General features: G+C 38.9%; 1 protein-coding gene across 1 annotated transcript in view; it reads left to right on the top strand.

The window, feature by feature from the left end:
- The window catches only part of PREX2 (phosphatidylinositol-3,4,5-trisphosphate dependent Rac exchange factor 2), a 187,589-nt gene that overhangs the window by 39,090 nt on the left and 121,171 nt on the right, over positions 1-27,328 (top strand). Inside the window, exons 3-8 of the mRNA XM_074882653.1 lie at positions 9,259-9,330; positions 9,405-9,527; positions 11,374-11,478; positions 14,241-14,342; positions 18,830-18,991; positions 26,570-26,703. Of these exons, the coding sequence (XP_074738754.1) occupies positions 9,259-9,330; positions 9,405-9,527; positions 11,374-11,478; positions 14,241-14,342; positions 18,830-18,991; positions 26,570-26,703 (698 nt within the window). The remainder of the gene's footprint in view (positions 1-9,258; positions 9,331-9,404; positions 9,528-11,373; positions 11,479-14,240; positions 14,343-18,829; positions 18,992-26,569; positions 26,704-27,328) is intronic.

The following is a 27,328-nucleotide window of genomic DNA, read 5'->3' on the forward strand; positions in this document are numbered from 1 at the left end:
CAGTACTGTCTGTGTTGCTGAACTAGTAGCTGAAATGAGTTCAGAAGCCAAGAGCTTCTTAATTCTCTGTGAAATAAGTGATATAAAGTGATAAGTAATTTAAAGTAATTTTCTTAAAAGCCTTGAAGGTAAAAGTTTCACAATGCATTTAAATAGCAACATCATCATAGTATGGTGACCTGGATGTCTTTTGCTTATGCAGATTCTCAGTTTGTTATATTTGTAGGAGAAGCCAGAGTATATATCATGGTCTGGGATTATTTTCCAGAAGAAGACTATTGTCTTAATTAAGATTCAGAAATGTGGCACATGTTTGTTGCATGAAATGAGGCATTGTTGCATATGAGCCTGTTAACTTTGTATCATTTGATTATCCCAGGACCTATTTAAATCTCAAGTGATAGGAATTAGGGATAGGTATCCCAGACCTAAGAGAGGTTTCCTTGTGTAGGGAAGCATATTGATTTCTACTGCTTAGAAAAGAACTTAAATGGGATGTTTCTGTTATTCTGTGATCAGGAGGGCACTTTTTAGAAGTAGTATACTCACTACAGCTTCCCTGTAGGCTCTGTGAAGAATTGAAATTGGGATAGAAAAGTGCTGTTTCATACTCTTCCCTGCTTCATGTTTTTCTTGGCATAAGTGTGCAAATACAAATGGCATCCAGAATTGGCACTGAATAGTGTTTGAGAAGTACATGTTATTTATACAACTCTGGCAATAAAAATTATAGAACTCTCAAACACTCTAATTCCTAATTAGCATCTAGCCATATTAAACATTAAATAAACTCACAATTAAGACTGTGCAATCCAATATTAGAAAAAAATTGTGCTATCTGTTGAAAACTGAGCGTGTAAAAAGGGTCTGGTGGGCTTCCATTATGATCTCCTGTCAGTAGTTTCAAGTTTTCTCAGTTTATAGGTAAAACAGTTGGGTTTTTTTAATTAGCTGACTTAATCGTTAAGGACTTTATTAATTTTCATTGGTCCTGAGTCAGCTTTCCTCCCTTATTCAGATGCAATAGGAATTAAGCTCTAAATTTTAATTTTGAAAGTGGAGATGTGATGTGTTATTTCAGGTTTCTTTGTCTTAGTTGGTGATAAAGATCATGGCTCTCAATTCTGGTGGATATTTTTGAGTTAGAAGACTCAAACGTGTTTTCAAACATGTTAATGAACTTTAGAAAGATAAGAAGGGATATTAGCAGAGAATGACTTTCTTGTAATATTTTTGAGATTTCTAACTATTATTTCTCAAATTGAATCAGAAAAATTTAAAGATTTCTTCAAAGGTATCATTTGTGCAAACGTATTTCGCATTTTGACCATTTTACACTTCCTGAAATTCATGAGTTGCTAAAAGAAATAAAATTTGATGTGTAGAATTAAAAAATTGTCTCCAAAATATTTTTGAAATGTTGGATTCTTCCAAACTGGTGTTCTCCTACTAAAAAACCAAAAACGTTTAGAAAAATCATCATTTTGGGAGTAAAAATTAAATGAAAATTCAAGATTTTTTTTTATTGATTAGAATAAGCAGATGTGTCTGCATAAAAGAAGCAGAAACTGTAGTATGAAATATAAACGTTTCAAACGTGTGAATTCTTTTCTAATTATGATTGCAGTTTAATGGGAACATACTGTTACTTCCAGATGTACAATTGCTCTGAGCTTTCCTAGTTTCTTGTTTTGATTTGCTGGTAGTGGACACAGATGAATTCACTGAGATTTCCTAGTAAGAACCTAGTGTTCTGTAAATTCAGGAAACTGCTGACTTCTATGAGAGGTAAACTTTGTTTGTAGACGTCATTTCTTTTCCATTCCCACTTGAGTGATGGAAGATCAGTTGTATGATTAGCAGTATATTACTCACTTTGTAACATGCACCAACAGGACCATATGATTTCCTGAGGGAATTCCACATGCATGTGAACATTTTTCAGTCCAGAGTATCTTTTTCTTCATCAGAAATCTTCAAAATACAATAAAGATTAATCTGGTACTTCTTCACAAGCATGCTGGAAACATTTTATTTGTTGGATGCCTCTTGTTTGGTTGGTTTACCCGCCGCAATCCCAGCAGTCTGTTCAGAAATTCACATGGGACAGGCAAATCCCTCTTTTCCTCTTACCCTTCCAAAAACTCTCCACTGGTGATGCTGACGCTGGAATCTAACCTGTTTGCATTTTTAATGGGATGAAGGTCTGGTCAGCAGCAACCCATGTTGCATAAAATATTTGCCAAAAATATTAGACAGACTGCCCTCTGCTCAGCTTCCAGATGGGTGTTCATCTCTTAGGCCAGTGTATGGCCTTTCTCCAAAGCTCTACTTCAGCTATGTTTTAATCAAGAAAAGCTTTAGATGATCTTCTAGCAGCTTTCTGCACGTGGCTTCAGATTGCAGCAGCATGTATGAGCCAGCCTGACATCCAGGCTCTGATTTGGTAATTCATTTAAGCATGATCTTAACTGCAAGTGGTGTAACTCCATCGTTATTCATCAACCAAACTCGTATTGACCAGCAAGAGGCCTCAGAAAACCAGTTTCCCAAAATGAAGATACTAGATATGGGTGACAGGATTCTTGACATTTGGAATAAAAAGGAACAGATATCTTCTGATTTGGGCCAGGAAAAGGTTGTACTAAATCTTTTTGAAAATGGTTTCAGTACAAGGAAGAGGGTGGAGACATTTGACTTCCTGCCTGGCTGAGGGGAACTGGACTTTGACTATAAATCCCTTGCTTTCATCTGCTATGGAGCTGAAAGGAAGGGAGGGATCAAAAGTGAAAGCACAGTCACAGTTCAGGTGATTTTAAAGGTGAGGGAGATCAGTTTAGGGGGCACTTCCTTGTCAAAGGAGGAAAGTGAGTTAGGAGTCTCAGTGGACATGAAAAGATGAACAAGATGTGCAGTAAAAAGTTAATAATAAAATAATAATAATGAAAGTTAATAATAAAAAGACGGGAAATGCAGAAAAGGTGATCGAGGTGCAGGACAGGCTGAGGAAAGGTTTTCTTGCTCTTCTCTTGGAAAAAGTTTTCTGATAAAATAAGAGAAAAACTCTAGCAGAAAACAAAAAATTATACAAGATGGAGAAAGGATTAAGATTATCCTCGAATGTGGCAGCATATTCATGAGAAGGTAATGAAGATCCATGTTTCTTCAATGCGATAATTTTTTTTTGTGTGTATGTTTGCTTCTGAGTTCACATTTGCTTTAAGGAAAGAAGCCAGGGATGCTCGTTCAGGCAGACTGATGCACCTTTGGGTTGGATGAATGGAGAAGGGAATAGTTTGGTGAGCTGTGAAAGGAAACTAACACTAGAATGGAAAGTATTGCAGATGTGGTCCATCTATTCCTCTGTCCTTATAGACAGCAGAATCTGATGCCAGCTTTAAAAGTGGCTCTCGGTACAGTAGGGAGAAATAATATATCTGACCTTGGCTGATGCTCGCTCTGTTGCTTGTGATTCATCCAGTCCTGCAGGCAAGATGGGAGAAACAGGTGGTGCCTCAGCTGGTGGATTACTGTAGAGAGAAGAAGAGTCTTTTGTTCAGTAGCAGAAGCCAGCCTGAGCAGCTACTGCCACTGTTTCTGGCACAGGTTAATGGGAAGAGGAGGGTAAGCACACAGTGCTTGCCACAGCTGCTATTGCTGCTGGAGTCTTCTCTATTGAAATTGGTTTTTAGTGGCAAAATCAAGCAAAAGTGCTTCAATAAAACCGGCATGGTGTTCTTCTGGGACCTGGAATCTGACGTGAATTAATTACGGTGTGCAAAACCTCAGATTGCTGTGCAAAATACTACCTTGATGTCTGTGAGCTGAATTAGTCATGATAAGGAAATACATTTGGCAGGTCACCTATAATCTGGAGCAGTTTTCTTCCCAAGTATAGGTCTCCGTGATCTCTCTAGGATCATTTGGAGTGTTGTGAAAAGAGCAAAATATTTTCTACCATCCAGATGCCTATAGATATGCTAAGAATGTGAAGAGAAAACACAAACCCCACAAATATTTCAGCTTTGTGTTTCTAAATTGGTGAAGATAAGCCTATTATTATAAACACATAAAAATTGTAGCATATCAACATTTTCCTTGTTACAGGTTTCTTTCAAGATCTTGTCTTTTGACAGTGTGCAAAATAAAATTTTATTCAGTTTTAATGTACAAAACATCTTGCTAGCTTTATTCAGCAGGCCTCAATATGATAGATTGGGCACTTCACTTGAACTGGTTTTCCTAAAGTGAAAATATACAGGAAATGACCTTATTAAAAATATATATGTTTTTGCAGTCCACCTTGGTTTTGTGTATGGCAGTATATATTTAAGGGTAGAAACAATGTTAAAAGAAGTCTGAGGGGAAAAAATAAGTAATTCTTTTTTCAAACGAAGAATAATATTTCTGTCTAGGCTCACAAAAGTAGGAGAATTGCTTTCAGAAAAATAGTTACTTATATTTTGTGATCCAGGTGCTCTGACGTAATTTCAGGACTTAATTTCTTATCTGTCGAGAAGGAGAAAACTCTTTGTACTCTGGGAATCTTCTGCAGGCAGGCTTCTTTGTCTTCCCTGATTTCATTCCAGATGTCAGAGAAGTCATTTGTGCTGTTGGCAGCTTCTTGTGCTATCTGTAGTGGTGGTATTTTTTTGTTGTGTTTTTTTTTTTTTCTTCAACAGCACAGAGAGCAACTATGGAGAAACTCCCCCGCACCAAACAACCTAACAACGCTACTCTTATTTTGATAAGACCAAAAGTAAAATCCCCATAACAGGAACTCAGTGTGCGTTCTCTGTGAAACACGCTGCCTTGCAAAATGTCAGCGGATCAACAGACAGGCAAACACATTAGTATTTATTTGGCATAATGAACAGATTCTTTTATAATTCTTTGTATTTGGATTTTCAGTATTTATGTTTGAATTTTCAGTCCCTGTTTTTCCTATAGTGTGTTAGAGCAGTGTCAGGCAAAGGGTAGAAGAGTTAGAACAGGGACTAGTGCAGAAATGTAAAAATGCTTTGCAGGTAATAAATACACAGTTATGAAAAAAGGATGTAGTTATCTTCATTGGTATTATTAGTATGGAATCTTCTCCAAATGTTCTGTGTAATTCTTTGCAACATTTCTCAAAGGTAGAGGTGAATTACCTTCCTCCTTACTGGCGTGGTACAAAGTACCTGGGTCATAGCTGTGTCCCCAGTAGGACCCAAGTGGAGTCCGGGAACTTTAGCCCTGAACTGTTATCTTACATATTTTACATGTAGCTGCTCCCCTATTCCAGAAGGCTCACTTGGTACCTCACATTTTGGTCAAACTTCTAAAGGTGTGCCTCTTCATGTTTAGAATTTTATCAGCGTTTTTGGGCATTTCTTCTCCTTCTCCAAAGCAGTCATACACTGATCATTTAGATGCCATTTTGTGTTAATGAAATTTAGGTTTGTAATTTGAATTTCAGACTTTGTGGAGGCAGGGGTTGTAGCAATCTGAGTAACTCAAGAATATTCCTAGAATGACAGTTTTCCATAGACAGTTCTAAAAATTGGCAAACAAAACGAGATTATTTGTTTTTTAAAATGTAAATAACAAACATCCTCTCTTTTTATCTTTCCTGTTAATCTGATCTTTTAAATTTAGACTGCTCTTTATGGTACCCAGCCAGCTTGCTCCTCTGAAACGTTGCACACAGATCTCTTTTTAACTCTGAATTCAGGAAGTCAGCAAGAGTCTGGCTGAGAGTGCCAGGGGCAACAGATCACCATTTGCAGTGCTGCAAGGGTGAATCCTTGTACTATAGCAATGTAGGAGGAATGTTGGCAGCATGATGAAAATTTGGAAAATTATGTTATGTTTAAACTGTATGGCTGTGATGTTACTTGAGATGACTAAGAATTGAAGGTAATTGAATTGAATCCACTTGAAAAGCTTTGAGAAAGTTGAAGATCACTAGGTGGCAAAGGTCTGGAATCCTGGAGTGCATCGAGATACGTGTTGTGCTTGATGTGCTAAGAAACATCTACACTCATGTAGATGAATCTTGAAGTAACCTCAGCAAGACGTGCAGTATACTCCAGGAAACAAAGATGAGTCATGATTTACTGACATGTGTGTGTGATAGATGCATTTTTCACTTTGGTGGTTTGGTTTTTTTTGATGACCATGGGAATCACGTATGCCAGTTGATTGTTAGAGTTGTTTGCTCAGTTCAGGAGCAGGGGCTATTTAGCTGTGTCCTTGCCATTTGTAATGTGGTGCTCAGTAATGGGTCTGAGCTTTTGAGCAGGAGACTTAAAGTTGAGCTAGAATTTTTAGAAACCACTCAGTGCTATTTTGGAGGAGTTTCTGACTTCTTTGCGTGTCCGGTTCTTCAGTGAATCATAAATTGGCTGAGATATCCATTTTGCTTTCCTTTCATTTTTTTACAGGTGTGTTTGTTCTATGGTTAGTAATAGTTTATGTGGTGTATCTTCAAAAGCTTCTATAAACTTTTTTCTGTTAGCTCAGCAGCTGTCAACTCCTGAGTAATTTCTGGGCATCCTTATATATTTTCCTTTTAAGGTCTGTTATTTTTGTGCTGGGGCCCTCCTTAAAGCTGTGTCTACAAATGTCCTGCTTTCTCTTTATTTACTAATTCTTGAAGAACCGTTCTTGGTTCTCCTCAGTTGATGTTCAAATAATTCTGGAGTCTTTTGCATAATTATTTCTCTCTCAGACCTACTGTGTGTTGATATGAGACACATTTCTCTTTCCATAGTCACAGCGCTGGATTAAAGTTATTTCACACTTCTCCATCCTCCTGCCTGATGACAGCTGCCTGTTCACCGTAGCAAAGTCCCAGAGCAGAGGTGTTGTCTGTATGGAGTCAGTGGTGTCTCTGCATTCCAGGAAGGGCATTAGCATCATGGAAACCTGGGTTTCATCATTGCTTTGCATTACTCACTCCACAGCGGGTGAAGTTGACCAAAGATGGGTCTTGGTGGCAGGTGGATGGAGGTAGACACTTCCATCCCTACCTGCACTCCTCTGAATTCTTTTACATCACTTCTCTAGAAAATGTGAGATTATTCCAATTATTTTGAGATATGTGTGGCTTCATAGTGCTCTCATGTAAGTGCCCTGAAAGATTCAAATGATCACATCCATTGATTTGTGAGACATAGTGATATGATTTTTTTCAGGAAGCAGATCTGCACTGATAAGGACAACAGGTGGTAAATCTTTAGGAAAAACTGGAATCGTGGCTACACTAGCCCTGCAGTATGAGTACAGCACTGTAACATACGGACTTGCACCAAGTTTCTGGAAGGGGCTGAAGTCATCCTAGGCCTCCCTACCTTAATTAGTGACTTGTGTCTGGGTTCTGCGAGAGTTTGGATTTTCCTGGATTCAGTTTCTGATGACCTCTGCAGATGTGGGGTCTGGGACAGTGCTGCTTGGACAATCTGTTTACTGCAGCTGATGTATACTCTTCTTGACCTCATGACTCTTGGCTAGTGTCTTGAATCACTCGAGAATAACTAATGCCCCAGCTCCCAGATTGTTCTCAGTTTCGCCTTCAGCCAGATGAGGGTTCACCTTCCTTCGCAGTTGCAGGAAATGAAGATCTTCTGGGATAACGTGAGTGTGGATGAACAGTATGTTTGGTCTATGGGGAAATAATGTGAACAGAGAGAGATTGCACATAGTAAAAATAGACATGAGTTTCAGAGGTAGTTCTTGTGATTTTTTTTTTTTCCCTTTCAATTCTAAAGTATATTTAATACTGTTGGCTGGTTTAGTGAACACTCTCAAAAATTAATTTAGAGTCAGACAGTTAAACAGGCTTTCCCTCTGTGTGGGACTGGTTGTATACGCTACAGGCGATGCACACAGCAAATTTGCCATAACCCCTGTGGATATTTGTAGCAAGGAAGGATATAAAGGGCTGTCATCCACCAACAGTTAACTGCTGCAAATGAATTAATGGCATTTTTTACCAGCAGTTAAACATTAGAAAGAAAGCACAAATAGTCACAAAAAAGAGGGGTTTAAAGAAATAGAAAATCTGTATCAGTATAGAGAGTGATATGAAACATACAGTATGATGGCAATATTCCAAATTAATTCTGTTTATGTCCTACATAACTAGATTTGTCCTTTCAGTAATAAAAATGCGTAATGCCAGTTAAATAGTCCTCTTCAGCAGAGAAAGGATCACTGCTTGGGAATGAAAATGTTTAAATCCCAGCAGAGAGAAAACAGGGGTGCTGTGACTGCTATCCTTCCACACAGGGGTTATTTATTGCCTCTTTTATGGAATTTGCACCATGCCAGAATTTAGATGAGTTCGTGTACAGTGTACAATGCACAGTGGCTTGGAGCTAAATGGTTATGAAAGACATGACATTTGTGCACTTGTGGTGCCAGTTTCTAATGACTAAAGAATATGTGTGTCCGTGTGAAGAATTATCAATGTAAGATTTTAGTCTACAGTGTGTAGATATTTTCAGAACATACCCAAGTCTTTGTAATGGAATGAATTAATAAAAATTAATTATATCTTTTGTACCTGAAATGATATTTATTTCTTTTGGAATGACTTACTGTACATCTCTTCTTGTTTCCATTTCTTGAATGTGAAATGTGAGAAACCTTAATCTTTTGGTATTTCATTAGTGGTATTACTAACTTCTCATTTGATCCCCAAGGATGAGGTTCTTCGGGAGGGAAGAGTGAACATTTTCATTAAGCAAAACTGGATGCAGTTGACTGTTGATTAAGCCAATTTACTTTATAATAGGTTTGATCATTAACACATCAGAAATCTTACTTGTGGTAACTACGGTAGAAGTTACATTTCCTAATACTATCTCCCGACTAGTTTTAATTTAGAAATGAGCGTCTTATTTCGGCTTGTCTTGTAATCAATTTGTAAAGTGCTAGAGCAAGATTTTGAAAATGACTCATTTTGCTCTTGACTGTAGTATGAGTGTAGGTTGGAAGTGGTACTTCAGAGAATGTTCAGTTTCTTGGGTTCATTAATATTTCACTGTTTAACTCTTTTAAACACTATATAGATAGGGTTTTATATCATGTTAGGATAACAGAACTACTGAATGTTTTATAGATGAAACACTTGTTTTAGTTCTGAATAATATTCTGATGTGAGTCTATATCCAAAGCACAAGAAATTTGGGAAACAATTATAAGCATAAAATGCCAAAAGTTGTTCAAGTCTTCCTGAAATAACTTTTTCCTTATTTGTCTTGTTTCATGCAGGCTTTCCTTCATCGAATGATCCAATGCGCTACAGCCAAAGTGGATAAAAATGTGACAGAAGAGACAGTTAAGGTTAGTCTCCTAATTGTGTATTTCTTCTGTTTTGTATCTGATGTTTTATTTATGTATGTTTTATTCCTTTGCAGATGTTGTTTTCAAATATTGAAGATATTCTTGCAGTCCACAAAAACTTCCTGTCCCTGGTGGAGGAGTGCTTACAGCCAGAACCTAACGCGCAACATGAAGTTGGAACCTGCTTTCTTCATTATGTACGCTTTTATTACAGCCTTATTTCACTTTTTTCCTTTATCAGTTGTCTTTATTAATTACATAGTCATGAGGAAAAAATATGACTAGATTGCATAATGTAGAGTACTGTGAGGTCATCTCTTGGTTACTGTAATTTCCAAAAAAAGAGAGGGGAGGAGAATGAAGAAAGAACATATCAAATGGGAAAACTTTTGTTGTTTCATCACTTTTATATTCACCAAATTAACCCAGGCTGACAAACTGAGCCCTGCAGTATGGGCAAGGCTGATGCTTATATGTGAGGTGGAGATACAAGGATCAGGGTTGCATGAAACAGCAAAAGTAATAACGTGCTTTATTTTTATTCCCCTTTGATGCTAGGCAAAAATGTGAATATTTAACAAAGAATTGCATATGCTGGGTAAAATATCTCTATGGTTCTGGACTTCTCACAACTGCAGTACCTCCACAAGTATGTTTGTATGTCCTGTAGTAATTTGTTTCTCGGAGTATTATTTTTTTCTGCTGGAGGCAAACCAAGGATGTCCATGTTACAGAGCTCTGCAAAATCAGGACAAGTTAGTTTGCTTTCAGCTGTAGGCCTAATAAAAAGTCTAGGTTTCATTGTTGTGTCTGGTTAGAGTCCCATTTGTTTGCTAAGTCTTTGTTTATTCATTGTGGGAGGAGAAAATTATTAATGGTTTGTAGAAACATTTTACAGAAGTTGAGTAACAGTTTTTGACTCTGCAGAAGTATGGATCGTATTTGCAAACAAGTGTTTGCAGACGAAATGGGTAATGATGTCAGCAAATAAGCCACTCGTGCATTTTCTTCCTGTTTTTTTTATCCTGTGATTTTTGTCATAGTCCAGCTTCTGAAATTTTTCAGCGAAACCTTATGAAGTTCAACAAAGACAAATGTAAGGTCTTGCACCGGGAAAATATAGTCCAGGAGTGCAGCACAGACTGGGATCTACCTGGCTGGGGATCAGCTCTGTGGAAAGGGACCTGGGGGTCCTGGTGTACAACAGGCTTAATATGAATGAACAGTGTGCGGCTGTGGCAAAGAAAGCCAACAGGATGCTGGGTTGCATCAACAAGGGTGTCACCAACAGAGATAAAGAAGTCATTATCCCACTCTACTAAGCACTTGTCAGGCCATGCCTGGAATACTGTGTTCAGTTTGGGTCCCTGCTCTACAAAAAAGATGTGGACAGGCTGGAGAGGGTCCAGGCCACAAAGATGATCAAGGGACTGGGAAGCCTGCCATATGAGGAAAGGCTGAGAGAATTGGGCTTGTTCAGCCTTGAGAAGAGAAGGCTTAGGGAAGACCTTAGTACCATGTTCCAGTTTTTAAAGGGTGGCTACAAAGAAGATCCCTTTTTAGAAGGAGTTACATGGAAAAGACGAGGGGTAACGGGTACAAGTTAATCCTGGGGAGATTCTCATTGGACACAAGAGGAAAATTTCTCACCATGGGATCATACAGCCATTGGAATAATCTCTACAGGGAAATGGTGGATTCCCCAGTATTGGACACTTTTAAGATTTGGCTGGACAGGGTACTGGGCTGTCTTGTCTAGACTGTGCTTTTGCCAAGAAAGGTTGGACCAGATGATCCTTGAAGTCCCTCCCAACCTGGTATTCTATGATTCTATGATTGAAATTCCCAAGTGACTCTCGCAGACTGTTCATAATTCTAATTTGAGGCTGGACCTCAAATAATAATAAATGTAAGAGGAAGAGCTGACCTTCCAAAATTAAGACTATATTAGCTGTTCAACTTCGAAAAGTGTTCATTGCATGTTTTATTAATTTTAAAAAAATCAAAATGGCAAGTGAAGAATTTATTTCTTTGTTTCTACAGAAAGAGAAATTCCGTATCTATGATGAATACTGCAGTAACCATGAGAAGGCACAGAAAGTTCTGCTTGACCTTAACAAAATAAGAACAGTGCGGACATTTCTTTTGGTAAATAAACTTTGAACTGGTGTTCTAACTTAATATTTTTTTGACCGGGCAGTGAAGTGTTAGCACTGTCACCTCCATCGTGTAACAACTACAAGCTCACGTGCAAGCAGTTAGCAGGCAGTTTCAGCTAGGGCTGGTGTTTCCAGAGAAAGGGTTGCATACATCCTATTTTCACTGCTGCACTTGGATCTGTGCATAATACAGCATTAGGCAGTGTGCCTTGAACTTGCTGACCAAGAGACAGGGGTGTAAATCCAACTGTGTCTGTAGAAAGAAAAAAGAACAGGATAAGATGTATGAGGAGGGATAGGGAAAGAAATTGCAGAAAGAAAGCTGAAGGACTCGTCAGAACTTCTGAAGAGAAGGTCCATGTTCTGGTGCTGTAGCCACAACTATGCCAGACAGAAAAAATGTTTTGTTACAGATTGTAGAGTAGCCATCCTGATTTTAGATGCTGACTTAATCTGAGGTCAAAAGAAACAGCTGCACAATTAGTTTTTCACTTTATAAGACAAATAGGGCGGGGTTTTAAAATGTTAAGTATGACAGTTCTCATGATTTTCCCACAGGAAAACCAGTTTCCATGTAAATACTGAGTTTCCTAATAGTTGACATTAGTTGTTAAAAGAAGGATTCAGTGTGAAATGATTTTTGTGTTTTCCTTCATGGTGTCCTGTGATAACAAGGTAGGCTTTGAAATGTGGGGCCTACTGTAGTGGAACTTAAATACCTGAGAAGGTGCTCATGGATATGATATCAAATTTTGGAGTGGTCAACTCTGATTATTGCATTTTGGGACTGGAAAGCAAATGACACTATCAGCAAAGCATCACAAATATGGTTAAAAAAAAGATGATGCCAATGCTGACAGAATCACAAGTTTGATTTAATTTTATTAATAATTTTTAGCATGCAGTAAGCTTTCACTACTGCTGTTGACAGAGTTCTTGGTAAAGTTGTCCTAGTGCACCTCACTAATTTTTGAAAGATACTGAATCTGACACCCTAGCCACATTTACTTACAGCCAAGTTAATGAGCAGTGTGGGAATTTCCTTATTGTAGGGGGGTACTGGGTGACATGAAGTGCCATCTGCCTTTTTGCTAAGAGTCTCTTATTCAGCAGTATTCCATTCATACTTAAAAACAGCTTCAAAGTTGTCCTGTTTTTCCTCAGTGGTTGGCACAGTATGCTTCACCTTGCCCCAGATTGAGGAGCTTCACACACATGGTTCTTGTATGGGAGCAGCATGGCCAGACTCAAGAAGAAGGGGTGAATGCTGACTACAGAGACAAAGAGCAAAATACTCTGGAGAAGGATTGCAAAGAGCTTGTTTTGTGAGAAAGGAAGCCAAGTGTGCAGTGTCATGCCCTCCTGAGGGCATGCACAGGGCTTTAACATCTGCTTTGTGTTCCTCATAAATTCAGGACATGTCTGTAGAATAAGTAGCAAGAGTCTAACCTAGAGAACAGAAGATCTGACTGTGTGATTTGAAAGTACAATTGAAGCCGCCTAGCCAGACAGAACAGTTCAGGTCATTAGAGATGTGATTATCTATAAATAATAGGGACCTGAAACCAGACTTTTGAGCCTTTAAGTATAGAGACAATCATGCTCGGTCTTTATCAGTGAAGATTTTTTGTTGGCAGGTTAAGTGAGATCCTTTAGGATAAATGATCCTTTAGGATAAGACAGAAGCTGGTTAACCATGAGTACAGAGCAGAGGCTTAAGCGTGGGTTTAGAGATCCCCATAGCAGCACTGGTTACAGTGTGTGTGTGTTGTGAGTTGCATGCTGAGTGGAGCGACCACCCAGTTGTGTAGCCTCTGTTCCATCAGCAGTGTGACTGCATCCAGATCTGTGGCCTGTGTCAACATACCATCTGGTTGTGTTAAACTACTTCTGTTTAGTGTTCTCGGTTTAGACATCTTGCTCTTTGAAGCTGTAGATTATCTCTTACCATTGCATCACAGTTCCTTCTGATCTCTCCATAAAATAATTTTCATCATTACTTTAGGTCTTTATGTACTTACACTTTAATTCCAGCAATTCCAAATATTTGCTGTGATGTCCCTTGCGTACTTTGTAACCCCAAATAGCCCTTATTCTTTTCTTTCCCTCTCAGCTGCTTTTTCATGGATGCTTCCATCCAATATTTCATGTATTCTCTGCTTCCATAATTGGGTATCTTGTCAAAACTTACATATTCTTTAGCCCATGACTAAGGATATTTTATTCATTGCACATCACGTTTAAATATAGAAGTGTGTAAACAGAAGACTTTTTTTGGGGGTGTGTGTATTAGGATGACCATGTACAAACCTTTCAAACCATCTTTAATGCTACTTAATATTGTGAACACATATTTTGGAAACAACAGCACGTACAGGGGTCACCCTGAATGATTTTTATTTTTGTTTCTTGAAGTATGAAAGCATATTTTTAGCATTTTATTTACTGTCTTTTATTTCTAAACCTTAAAAAAATCCCTCTCTTAATCAGGCTGGATGAAGAAGGTACCAGGGGGAGATGCCTGTGTAATGCCATTGTGGCTTCCTTGTCATGTGTGAGATAGTCAGTGTTACCTGCCTGTGCATGTGTTCAAGCCTGTTCTTTTGACAGTCTTGCAAGCCTTCCTCATTAAATATATGTATATAATTTATATATAGCTTAGCCAATATTGCTGTGTACATATGCCCTTGTCTTCGTTTCTGATATTTTCTCGAGATTTTTAAATAATTTGTGAAATTGTTCACACTCTAGAATTGCATGCTTCTTGGAGGACGCAAGAACACAGATGTACCGTTGGAAGGATATCTAGTAACGCCGATACAGAGAATATGCAAGTATCCCCTTCTTTTGAAGGTACTGACAAGTTTTTTATTTAGGAGTTTATACTTTCTATATAAAACTGTTGCTAAGCATATTTTCAAACTGCAGGAACAATCTCTCTACACAGTGAATAATCTCTTTATTAGATATTGGACCCAGACTGACTCTCATTAAAGCTAGCGGCAAGTCTTCTGACATCATTATTAAAAGAACTGAGGAGTTTGGCTGGGTCAAGATGATTAGCTCCCTTCTGCATCTAGTCGTAAGGTTGCCTCTCCATTGTTGAATGGAAATGAGCCATTTAAGGGTGTTTAATGAGACTGATTTCAGCTGGGTTTGACCATGCCCTTGCTTAAAATGCTTGGGATAGCAGAGTGCATTAGTGACATGTTTGATTCTCATTTACCATCAGCAAACTGTAAATGAAAAGTATTTATGAAAATGATTTGTAAGAAGAACTGTAGAGTAACAGTAAGATGCTGTAGGTGGTTCTGTGCACATTTTTATGTTTATTCTTATCTTACTGTTGCAACTTAAAACTTAATGAAAAATGTTAAATGTGCTATATAAACATTAGGTATTGAAACCTCTGAGTTACTGAATTTTTTGCATGTTAGGAAATAATATCATCATCAGGAAAGTAAATATTTAAAACAAATTTTTGCTTAACAAATTAAGGTCCAATATTGTTTATTGTTTCAAACTGTGAGAGAAAAGCCAGATCAGACTGTGCTGTAAAAGCTACTTGAAACTTGACTATTGGACAGTGTTTTTCACAATGCATGTGAGTTTAGATATGAAACATTGCCAATTATGAGGCATATGCATTTCATTGCATTGACATAAAAACCTAAAAGTAAACATGTTTACTTTTAAGTAAACAAGTAGAAAAAATGTTTTTAAAACAAGTTAAAGAATATAATAATTGCAGTGGGTTTGAGTCATCCCAGATATCTGTGGCTTTACAGTTCCCTTGGCCTATTTAAAAATTATTTTTATGTTCTGTTTATTGAATGAAGGATCTACAGACAAAACAGGGCAAGATGACTAATTAATTACTCTACGGGGCAATGAAATGAATATATTATGTTAAATTTAAATACAGGGTGTGGTGGCAGCAGGATTAGGGCTCCAGAAGAATGTACCCATGCCTCAGTCAGGGTGTGCACTGAAGGCTGTCTGTAGTCAGTCCAGCTGTAAATCATAGAATGGTTTGGGTTGGAAGGGACCTTAAAGATGATCTAGTTCCAACCCCCCCTGCCATGAGGAGGGACACCTTCCACTAGACCAGGTTGCTCGAAGCCCCATCCAACCTGGCCTTGAACACTTCCAGGGAGGGGGCAGCCACAGCCTCTCTGGGTAACCTGTTCCAGTGTCTCAGCACCCTCACAGTAAAGAATTTCTTCCTTACCTCGAATCTAAATCTACCCTCTCTCAGTTTAAAACCATTACCCCTCATCCTATCACTAGGACTCCCTGATCAAGAATCTCTCCCCATCTTTCCTGTAGGCCCCCTTTAATTACTGGAAGGTTGCTATAAGGTCTCCCCGGAGCCTTCTCTTCTCTGGGCTGAACAACCCCGACTCTCTCAGCCTGTCCTCATAAGGAAGGTGCTCCAGCCCCTTGATCATCTTCGTGGCCTCCTCTGGACTCACTCCAACAGGTCCATGTACTTCTTATGTTGAGGGCCTCAAAGCTGGATGCAGCAGTCCGAGTGGGGTCTCACGAGAGTGGAGTAGAGGGGGAGAATCACTTCCCTCGACCTGCTGGCCACACTTCTCTTGATGCAGCCCAGGATAAGGTTGGCTTTCTGGCCTGCATATGCACATTGCTGGGTTATGTTGGGTTTCTTGTCAACCAACATGCTCAAATCCTTCTCCATAGGGCTCCTCTCAATCTGTTTTCTGCCCAGCCTGTAGTTGTGGTTGGGGTTGCCCTGACCCATGTGCAGGACCTTGCACTTAGCCTTGCTGAACTTTATGAGGTTTGCACAGGCCTGCCTCTCAAGTCTATCAAGATCCCTCTGGATGACCGTACCACACAGCTTGGTGTTGTTGGCAAACTTGCTAAGGGTGCAAGCAATCCCACTGTCCATGTCGCTGACAAAGAGGTTAAACAGCATGGTCCCAGTACTGACCCCTGAGAAACACCACTTGTCACTTCTTTCCACTTGGACATCGAGCCATTGACCGCAGCTCTCTGAGTGTGACCATCCAGCCAATTCCTTATCCCCTGAGTGGTCCATCTGTCAAATCCATGTCTCTCCAATTTAGAGACAAGGATGTTGTGTGGGACAGTGTCAGATGCTTTGCACAAGTCCAGGTAGATGAGGTAATTTGCTCTTCCCTTACCCACCAACGCTGCAACACCATTGTAGAAGGCCACCAAAGTCGTTAGGCACGATTTGCCCTTAGTGAAGCCATGTTGGCTGTCATCAATCACCTCCTTATTTTCCGTGCCCTATCATATTTTCTGGGAAGATCTGCTTCATGATCTTGCCAGAAACAGAGGTGGGACTGACTGGCCTGTAGTTCCCTGGTTCTTTCTTTGTCCCCTTTTTAAAAATGGGGTTTATGTTTCCCCTTTTCCACTCAGCAGGAACTTCACTGGACTGCCACAAGTTATCAAATATGATGGCTAGTGGCTTAGCCGCTTCATCTGCCAGTTCCCTCAGGACCCATGGACGCATCTCATCAGGTCCCATGGACTTGTGCATCTTCAGGTTCCTTAGATGGTCTCGAAGCTGATCTCTTACAGTGGGCCTGTCTTCGTTCCCCCAGTCCCCGTCCTTTACCTTCTGCATTTGGGTGGTGTGGCTGGCACACTTGCTGGTAAAGACTGAGGCAAAAAAGTCGTTGAGTACCTGAACTTTCTGCATGTCCCAAGTAACCAGGTCTCCTGTTCCCTTCCAGAGAGGGCTCACATTTTTCCTAGTCTTCCTTTTATCATTGACGTACCTATAGAAGCTTTGCTTGTTGTCCTTGCTGTCCCTGGCCAGATTTAATTCTATCAGGGCTTTAGCTTTCCTAACCTGATCCCTGGCTGCTCAGACAGTTTCTCAGTATTCTTCCCAGGCTACCTGCTGTTACTTCCACCCTCTGTATTGTAGAGTTCCTTTGTGTGTTTGAGCTTGTCCAGGAGCTCCTTGTTCATCCATGCAGGCCTCCTGGCATTTTTGCCTGATTTCCTCTTTGTCAGGATGCATCACTCCTGAGCTTGGAAGAGGTGATCCTTGAATACTAACCAGCTTTCTAGGGCCCCTCTTCCCTCCAGGGCTTTATTCCAGGCTACTCTGCCAAGCAGATCCCTGAAGAGGCCAAAGTCTGTTCTCCTGAATTCCAGGGTAGCGAGCTTGCTGTGCACCCTCCTCACTGCCCTAAGGAACCTGAACTCCACCGTTTCATGGTCACTGCAGCCAAGGCTGCCCTTTAGCTTCATACTACCCACCAGCCCCTCCTTGATAAGAACGAGGTCCAACATAGCACCTATCCCTGTTGGCTCCTCTATCACTTGGAGAAGGAAGTTATCATCAACGCATTCCAGGAACCTCCTGGATTGCTTGTGCCCTGCTGTGTTGTCCCTCCAACAGATAATGGGGGTGATTGAAGTCCCCCATGAGGACCAGGGCTTGTGAACATGAGGCTGCTCCTATCTGTCTATAGAGAGCCTCATCCGCTCGGTCTTCCTGGTCGGGTGGCCTGTAGCAGACCCCCACTATAATGTCTCCTGTCCCTTCCTTCACTTTAATCCTGAACCCATAAGCTCTCAGTCAGCTCCTCATCCATCCCCAGGCAGAGCTCCATGCACTCCAGCTGGTCATTGACGTAGAGGGTGACACCCCCTCCTTGTCTCCCCTGCCTGTCCTTCCTAAAGAGCCTGTATCCTTCCATTCCAACACTCCAGTCACAGGAGCCATCCCACCATGTCTCTCTGATAGGTAGTTGGTAGTTTGAGACAGGAAATCTCGAATGAATACTGGCAACTCCACTTTTGGTTTTTAGTATGGCTGTGTTACCAGTAACCATCTGAAATCAGTGAGTCACCTAAGCTATGTGCTCTGGTGTATTGCACTAGATTAAACAATAGTGTGGAGCTAAAGGAACATGTTTTTTGCCCTGAGTTGCAGGAAAGGCAGGTGTTCATTTTGACATGAGTAAACTAACATTTTTAAGCAGAATTGTTATCCTTGCTGTTGAACGGTTCCATCCTGTTGAATATAAAAAACAAACCCCTGCACTCAGTGGAGCTCAATGTGAAGAAACATTGTTGGGGGGAGAAAGTAGCTGAAATGCAAACTTCTTCCTAAGTAGTAATTATTTTTGTTGTTAGTAGTTTATTTCTCTGAGTTTTAGTGTCTTACTAGGACACAATGCTAGAGGGTTTATTACTTTCCCACCTAGTAAAACAGAAGTCTGGCTACTTTTTGATTTTGTATCCTAGTCAATTTAAGCCTCCTGTAATGTACATTTAGAGATCAAAGACAGGTTTCTTTTTTGCTTCTTTTTTAAATGTCTAAATAGGAGTTACTGAAGCGGACTCCAAGGAAGCACAGTGACTATGCGGCACTAATGGAAGCCCTCCAGGCCATGAAAGCTGTCTGTTCCAACATAAATGAAGCCAAGAGACAAATGGAAAAATTAGAGTTTTTGGAAGAATGGCAGTCTCATGTTGAAGGATGGGAGGTACTGTCATACGATTTGTCGCTTTGTATATTGAGGAGGGAGTAACAGTTTTCAACAAGCAAGTATTGCACTGTTTTTGTGATCCTGAGATACTGTCAACTCTTCAATTCTGTGAAATTGTGGCTTTTATTTGGGATCTAGTCTGTAAATTGAGTGTTGTCCATGACAGCACCATTGTAGAAAATAACAGGCTTCCAGGAACCAGAGCAAATGTTTAATGTTTGACTTAGGATATTGATCATTTACATCAACATGTGTGTGTGCACACATCTCTAAATCCTAATTTAACCGCTGCTCTGATTTTACTGCTGTAAATGCCTGCCTAACAGCATTTTGTCTGCTTGAAGAAAATTTTGATTATTTATTATTGATTAAGCCCTGAGTCCATAAGTTTTTGTCACCTTGTAGGTAGTCCGTTAATATTGGCTGAGCAAAACTAACATAAATGTGTTCAGTAGAATCTGTGTAAGACTTGTTTGGGTTTTTTTATTGTTTGCAAGTGGAAGAGCTTCAGTGCCTTAGTTTTGTGAAGAAACCATAGGTGTTTCCAAGTTAGAGTTTTCAGCAGTAACCAGAAGAGCTACCCTTTCCCTTAGATAAGAACAAGATCAAGTAGTTGTAGCACTAAAATGTTCCTTTTTATTATTTTGAGCACTGTAGTTAGTTTATATGGAAAGATAGATGTAGATAAGACTCTATCTTTAAATTGTCTTAGGTGTTTTGTATTGAAACATCTGAGCTTCCCGCACTGAGGTGGGAGGGAAATACAAGTGAAGTCCCAGTAAAAGAAATATAAAGCAAGCAATGTAAACATTTTTTTAAAAAGTCAGTTTTGACTACACAGGGTTTTTTTCAGACACAAATTTCAACACAGAAGTAGTTAGATTTTTTTGAATACTTAAATGTGCTACTTCTCTTCATAAGAGAGCTGCTTAAGAACTAGAGGAAGAGATTTTATCCCTTTAAGCTTTGTGGAAGGCTTGCTGGCTGTAAGAGGTATCAAGAAAAATGTTGGGTTTTGCACATTAGTCTCATAGACTGAGACCTGATCTTTCAGCTATGTAGCCAGAAATGGCCTTTGTACAGTGCAGAGAAAAGAAAGGGTTAGGGACACTGATGGGACACTGAATCAGAGAAAGCTTTGAGATAGACCTGTCTGAACTTTTAACTGACAGAGCTCCCCAAGAGGTCTGACAACTAAAAAATAGAATATTGACTAGAAGAGGAGTCAGCTTTTAAGTAGGTATTCATAGTAATAGCAGAAACAGAAGAGAGTTTCTACACAACTCTGTTCCCTCCCTACATCTCCTGCTTACCACACCTGCTGTTTCTTGAACTTGCTGTGCCTAAGGATAGGCTTTGCTTCTGCAGCAGTGGATTCAGTCTCCCCCTGCCTTCCAGAAGGGTTCAGCAGAACAAGCCACTATCTGAAAGAGTATAAAAAAATTACACTGAACAAAGAACCCCCTAAATACTGCCTATGACACTGCAAAATTATTTCCTGTCTGCTCCACGTGAACTCTCCTGATCTGTGGACTTACACAAACCTTTAGTTTTTTGTTAATTGAGTAGTGTGGGAAGATTTGATTCATTCTAAATGTGGATTAAGCAACTAATTTTACTTTAATCAAAATTCTTCGTGTTTCTTCAGTGCATTGTGGGATTTGAAATGTATCACTTCAGGTATTTTTCCTTTTCCTGTGTAGCAGTGTTTTCAAGAACTGCTCTTCCATTTCTGCAATTGGGGTAGGTATAATTTAGAGCAGAGAAATCCTCTTATGCTGGAGTTCAGGGCTCTGTAGGCTTTTGGTACAGGACTGCCACTAAAACACATTCCACAAAAATTCACTGTGCCTCAAGAGAAGGAATTTTAGCAAGTACAAAAGCTATGTAATTGCTGGTGTATATTCAGACAAACCTTTCTGCATTTAGCTGTAATCCTCAACCTCAAAAAAGCCATTAAAGACAAATGACAGAGAGTGTGTATTCATGCCATGATACTGTTTGTAGGATTTTGAAAAAGAAAGGACCACTTAGATAAAGTAAATCTCTAAATGTTGTAATTGAGAGGAAGTCTAGTTGACCTAACACTTTCCAAAAGCAGCAAATATCTTAACAGCTGCTTGTTTAGACTAGGTGACAATAAGTTTCTTTTTGTAATTAGCTTGAACTTGCTGTCATCAGCAATAAATTGGAAAGATTAGTGTATTTGAACATTAAAATGCATTAGACATGTTTGTTCAATAACTTCATGATAGAAGCAATGGCAAGTTAAGTGCTTACATTGCTGAATATTTTATGGCAAGGAAATTTGTTAAATAATCCTTATTGCCTATCACTGACTTTACTCATATTATTTTCAACTTTTCAATTAAGTTTTCTATTGCACTATAGTGATTAAAATTCTTCTACTTGCTTTCAGTACCTGAGTCTTACAGATATTTGTCAAATCCATCTTAATGAACACACTCAAGTATAAAGTTACAGTATTATTAACTCAATGTGTTATTAGTCACATAAGTTGGTTAAGAACAGACTGTTCTCAAACCTCTGACCCTGAAAAAGGAATCCTCTTTCCTACATTAAGTTTCTTCTGAATCCCTAGTAAGACATACAGTTGTAAATATGTTTGTTGTTGGAAATATACTAATGAGCAAAGGTAACAATAAGGAAGGGTAACATTATGGACAGAAGCATGTGAAACATGGACTTATTCTGTCTGTGCTCAGAAGATATTCTGTGAATCTTAACATATTAATTTCCTTCCAACCTTGGGTGATTTTTACTGGTTCTGCACCGCCCCCCCCCCCCCCCCCCATTTAATTTTAGGATTTGACTTGTGCTTGAACTCTGAAATAGTGCCATTGTCTTAAAATAGTATGCTTTCAGTAGAGTTATATGGTGTTTATTGTAGTTTAGTTGATCAGGTTTGATGTCATCATATGGCAACCACAGAGTGCCCTGATCTTAATATGCACATCCTTTTCAAACATAATATATGATTAGTCCTTGAAATGGTAAGAATTCCAGAACATGTATAAGAGCTACCAGTATTCTGAATGATTCCCAACAACAACTACAAAAAAATCTCTGAATGCAGTGTATGAAAGTGGATTTAATTAAATAAACATCTGGTTTTCTGCATTGCCTAAAAATAAAGAGGCAAACTTGTTGGAGATTTCCTTCCAGAAGGAAATGCTTAGCACATTGCTTGGCCCCAACTAGAAGGAAAGGGAAAAAAATGAGGACTATTTTTAGAATCTGATCAAAGCATGACTTGAATTCCTATACATAAGTGTCATAAAATGAAGCTTGTGTTTATTATGATAAAAATACAGATTCATGGAAAAATGGAACATCTGTCTCAAGAAAGAAAATTTTGAGTATAATGACTTTCTCACTTAATTTCCTAAGTGGTTAAATTTATTGGCCTGTATTCAGAACTTGTGTAGGTGGCTGTCTCAGCTGAAGAACGGCTCAGCAGCTGAAGGAGTCTGTCAGTAGAATTTGCGTGGATGTTTCAGTGAGAGAAGAAAAAGTAAGATTGTTGCATTTATTGTAAACTGGAAACTGAACAACCCAGTCTGAATCACAGACCAACTTAGTGACAATAGCATGGGGTATTCTGTTCCTTTCCATATCATCAAGTAGTATTTTAATAGAGATTTCTGTTTTAAACTCCAGAATTTTTACCCCTTTCCCCTATTTTATTTCTGTTTCCTCAGCCCATGTGCAAATACTGAAGAGTAAGTTAATATCTGCAATTTCTGACCTTTGTCACTGTTACCGTGCTGGCCACTGAATCAGTATGGTCAAACCTCTGTGTTTGACTGAAATTTGCCCAGAATATGTAGATAAGTATCTTTTGTAACAAATAAAAACAATGAATGCTGTTTTTCATCTCAAGGTAATAAAGGTCTTTTTTTTTAAATGTCAGTGTATTTAATGACTTAAGGATGAGGGGGATATTGTTTTAAATTTATTGCATATAGTCTCTCCTTCCAGTGCATTTAAATGCATTTATTTTGTGATATGGTCACGGTAACCCACATTTCAGACCTTGCCTGAGCTATTACCGTATTGGAATGATAGGTGACTGACTGGCAGCCAAAGATTGTTAGATGCCAGTTTTACCTACATAGCCTGTAAGCTCTGAGATCTTATGGGCTTTTAATTTCCATACTATCTATCCTGAAAATCAGAGTCCTTGGCCCCAGTGCTACCCACAGGAGAGGAGTGCTGTTCAGTTAGATATTCGGAGTCTTCAATGACTCAGTAGGATAGATGGAGGAAAAACTAGCCCAGATTCACAATATAAGCCTTCTCTGCAGGTAATTTTTTTTCCAACTGAATCCTTTATATGTTTTGGTGGAAGATGGTTAAAACAAGTTTGTTTCTCAATACATGGTGTTTTCAAATTGACATATTACAAAAATGCTGATTTCACTGAAAATACCCCATCAACTCTAATTGAAGGTAGTTTAAGTGTATAGAAACATGAATTGTAGCATAGTAGTAGTGATTTTACATTTAGGTTGAGTAATTATATGATCTTCCCTTGCAAGCACTGAGTATAAATGTATGTGTTCATGAAAACTTTGAAATAGCGAATTACTTCTCAGGTTCAACTTGCTCATATTTGAGATTTCCCTGGTAGTTTCAGTACAAACATTTAATGAAAACATGTTTGTGTTAGAAGGTTTTGATAATATTTGTTCCAAAAGTATTGCTTGTAGGTAGTAAAGTACAGTTTTAGTTGTGCAGTAGATAGCCTCACCTGCTTCTGGGACAGGGGTGACCTCTCATCCATTACTGCAGCCTCAAACCCTCCCCCATGAGGGGGACACTTCAGAGTTGGATGAATGAATTATCCTACTGGGCTGGCTATCAACTGTAGCTTGGTGTTCCTGTTGTAAACCCACATGGAGCTTCAAGGGGTAGCTACATCCTTCATGAAAATGTTACAGTTGTCAGTCCTCCTTTGAATTGTGTGGTGGATATGGCAGTGCTTGTGTGCTCTCTGCTTTATCATTCTTTGGGCATGTTTTTCATCCTTAAGGGATGTGGTGGAGAGGAATGCTCACCCCAGGTGTAGAGACAGCAGTGCTTTCACATGATACGCCCTTGCTCTTTTCTCCCTTTCAGCTCCATACCCACCCAAAGTCTACGAACAGTATGACCCTAACAGTGTTACGTAGACAAGGGGGTGGGCAGAGGATTTTTCTGCACGAGCAGTGTTATGTAGGACAGCCAGATGTGACTTCTGATTTTGTTATCTTATTCCCTTGGACTTCATCAAATAAAACAGCAATAACAAAATTCACTGACCTGCGGCCACACCAGCATGGGTTGTGATCTTGTCAGAAGGTATCCGATAAGTGAAGTTAACAGTGTTCAGTATTTGGACAGGAGGTCTCCAAGGGAAGAAAGTATCTCTAGAATGTTTTTTTCATCATCTAGCAGTTTATATTAGAAAAAGTGAAAATGAACAGGAAAACAATAGCAAAAGATAGTAATGTGATACAGATGCTACATACTGTAATGTTGCACTTGAATCATGAATGAGGCAAATATTGATAATTCAGGTAGCCAGAATTATATACATTTAAAGTATGCATAAGATACAGTATTCTGTGACATAATGCTGGCACAGTAGCAAATCTTGCTAGGACTGTTGGGAAAAGGTTGTCTTCGTCTACAGTGAAAATGAAGTTTTTCAATAAAAAGAGACAAAATGTTTTCATAAAACCCTTTCTGTGAAAAAACACACCCTTTTGTAGAAAGCTGAAACTGCTGATACAATTTTGAAGCCTTAAGCTGAAATTTTTTACCTCCTTATAAAAAAATACAATTTTCCAGCAAAGCTGTAGTTTTCTGCAAAACAACCCCAAAACCTTTAAGAAATACCCAGCCTTTTAAAAAGCAAACTATTAGTAAATACTATTCCAGCAAATTTTAAAGTCAGCATAAGATACTGTTTACTCTTTTTAATACACAAAAGCAATGAAATAGAATGGAAAGAAATTACCTGCTTTTCTGTAGTTGCAGTCAGCAAGCATTAAGTGTAGCCCTAATTTATGCTTATTTATATCACTGAGTGAGCTTTTCAGGTGGTTCATCGTTTGGCTTCAAATAAAACTGTAAAATTAGTATGCCAGCTTCTGGTGCTGATGCTGTCTTAGGGAGTATGGTTTAGTGTCTATAGATGATGTTCATTTTTGGCTGATTTGATCCTAAATGGAAACAGGAGTGGTTAGTTAATACTGATACTGAAGCTACTTTGTTTAGAGACCTGAATTGTGTTCCAGTGTGATGGTTGTGCAATCTCTCTTATCATCTCTGTAAACAGACTGCATTCTCCTTAGAACAGTCTGAGCTATTGCTCAATATTTAGGGCTGTGACGTACAAAGGATGAATGGTAAGATGAAGAGCTGAGAGCAGAACCCATGATTGCTTCTTGGCTCTTAATTGAATGCATTTGTCTTTGGGCTACTGTGGTTAGATCAAGAAGAGTAAGTAACTACAGCTGTTGCTGTTACATTCAGAACATGTGTAGATGAAAGGAAGGTCCTGGCTTTTGCAGGTTTTCCAAGCTGACTGACTGCCTCAAGTTAGGAAGATCCTCAAGCTATGGGTGTATGCTTGATGCAACCAGCATGCATAATTATCAATAGGATCACATGGCTGGATGTGTGTAGCACATGGGCAGGAGCTCTGTCCCACAAGAGCATGGATTTTCACAATAGCAAAATACTCCTCTGAATTCAAGACAGGCTTCCTTGAGGGGTAAATTTCTCTTTATAAGGCATAGAAATGCTATGACTTTGTCATAGAAGTATTTTGGGGAAAATGTTATCCTCTGCTAAAGTTGCTTCTTTTTTATTAACCTTTATGAAAATGCCTGCCTTCTTTTCACATGAAAGAATGATCTGCCTTGAAGTAAAAAATGAGGCATGGGAAGTTTCATCCCAAACATTTAAAGCTTAGTAAAATTCTGATGTCTTCAGAATATGTTAGGAGGAAGTAGACTAGGCAGTCTTAGTTGTACATGCCACTATTAGCTTTGCCTGAGTTTTGAATCTTGCTGGTTTTTGATTTTTGTGTGTAGCTTAATTTAGTGTAGAAGTATATACGCTTAATGATGTCCAAGTTCCAGATTGCTTCAGCTTCCACACTCATCTTGGCCTAGATTATGTAAAGCCCTATTTTGACACATTTCTGACTAAATAGTAAAGTTATTGAGGATGAGAGTTATTGTATAAAGTCAGCCTGATTTTTCAGGAGAGGTCTCGTGCACAGATGTAATATAATTTGGAAACTTTATTGATTAAACTTTATCCTTTCAAAAAAGCTGCAAACCCTCCCCCCAGTTAATGGCAATACTAAATGAATATAAAGCTGGTGTTAAGCATCAGTAGAAATTATTATTTCATTACAGTGTAATAAATTACCAAGAGTTTTATTCTTGGTATTTCCAGAGATTCATTATGGTTGTGAGTTTGTATAAGAATCTTTTCCTTAATGGGTGCAAAGTCCTTCAATGCTCACAGAACAATGTTCTTTCCGATTGATTTTAGGGATCCAACATCACAGACACGTGTACAGAAATGCTGCGAAGTGGACTACTACTGAAAATTTCAGCAGGAAATATCCAAGAGAGAATATTTTTTCTTTTTGATAACCTTTTGGTCTACTGCAAAAAAAAGCACAGGTAAATGATTAATTTATACTTTCAAAAATAATGTGTTTTTCTCACAGTAGAGCTAATCCTCTGTATACTGTTTCATAAGAATATTTGAACAACACCAAAGTGTTTACTGCAGTTAATTGCAATATAGAAGTTAGCATTTTTAGATGAGACCTATCATCCAAAGAGAAGTGTATTTAATTCAAACATTGGAAAAATTTTATACAAATGTAGAATCCAGATGGTGAAGTGCGGGTAGAAGGAATCTGTTTTGTCAGTCTTCCACAACAGGTCATATGTGATGGCCTTACTCTCTTCTAGGAAGGGTAAACAGACTGAATTTTTAGTTCAAACAAATTAGTATTGTAGTTTATGCTATAAAATAAGTCTCTACAGATTCAAGGGTTTCAAGCCATGTATTTCTAATCAGGGAAAACAGCCAGAAAGCTGCTGCTTGCTGCATTGCAAGGATCAATTCCTTAGTTCAGCAACAAGCTTCTGCAGTTAACATTCTGTGCTCTTATTCTTCTGAGAAATAAGGCTTCTCCTACCTACAGGCATCCCTCTGCTTAAGTTAACTTAAGCTTAAACCTAACTGCTTAAGTTTGTCTCTTTGATCCAGAAACTGGTTTTGAGTAGCCACTGAATA

Source organism: Strix uralensis, chromosome 1, assembly GCF_047716275.1.
Source record: "Strix uralensis isolate ZFMK-TIS-50842 chromosome 1, bStrUra1, whole genome shotgun sequence".
NCBI classification, from domain to species: domain Eukaryota; kingdom Metazoa; phylum Chordata; class Aves; order Strigiformes; family Strigidae; genus Strix; species Strix uralensis.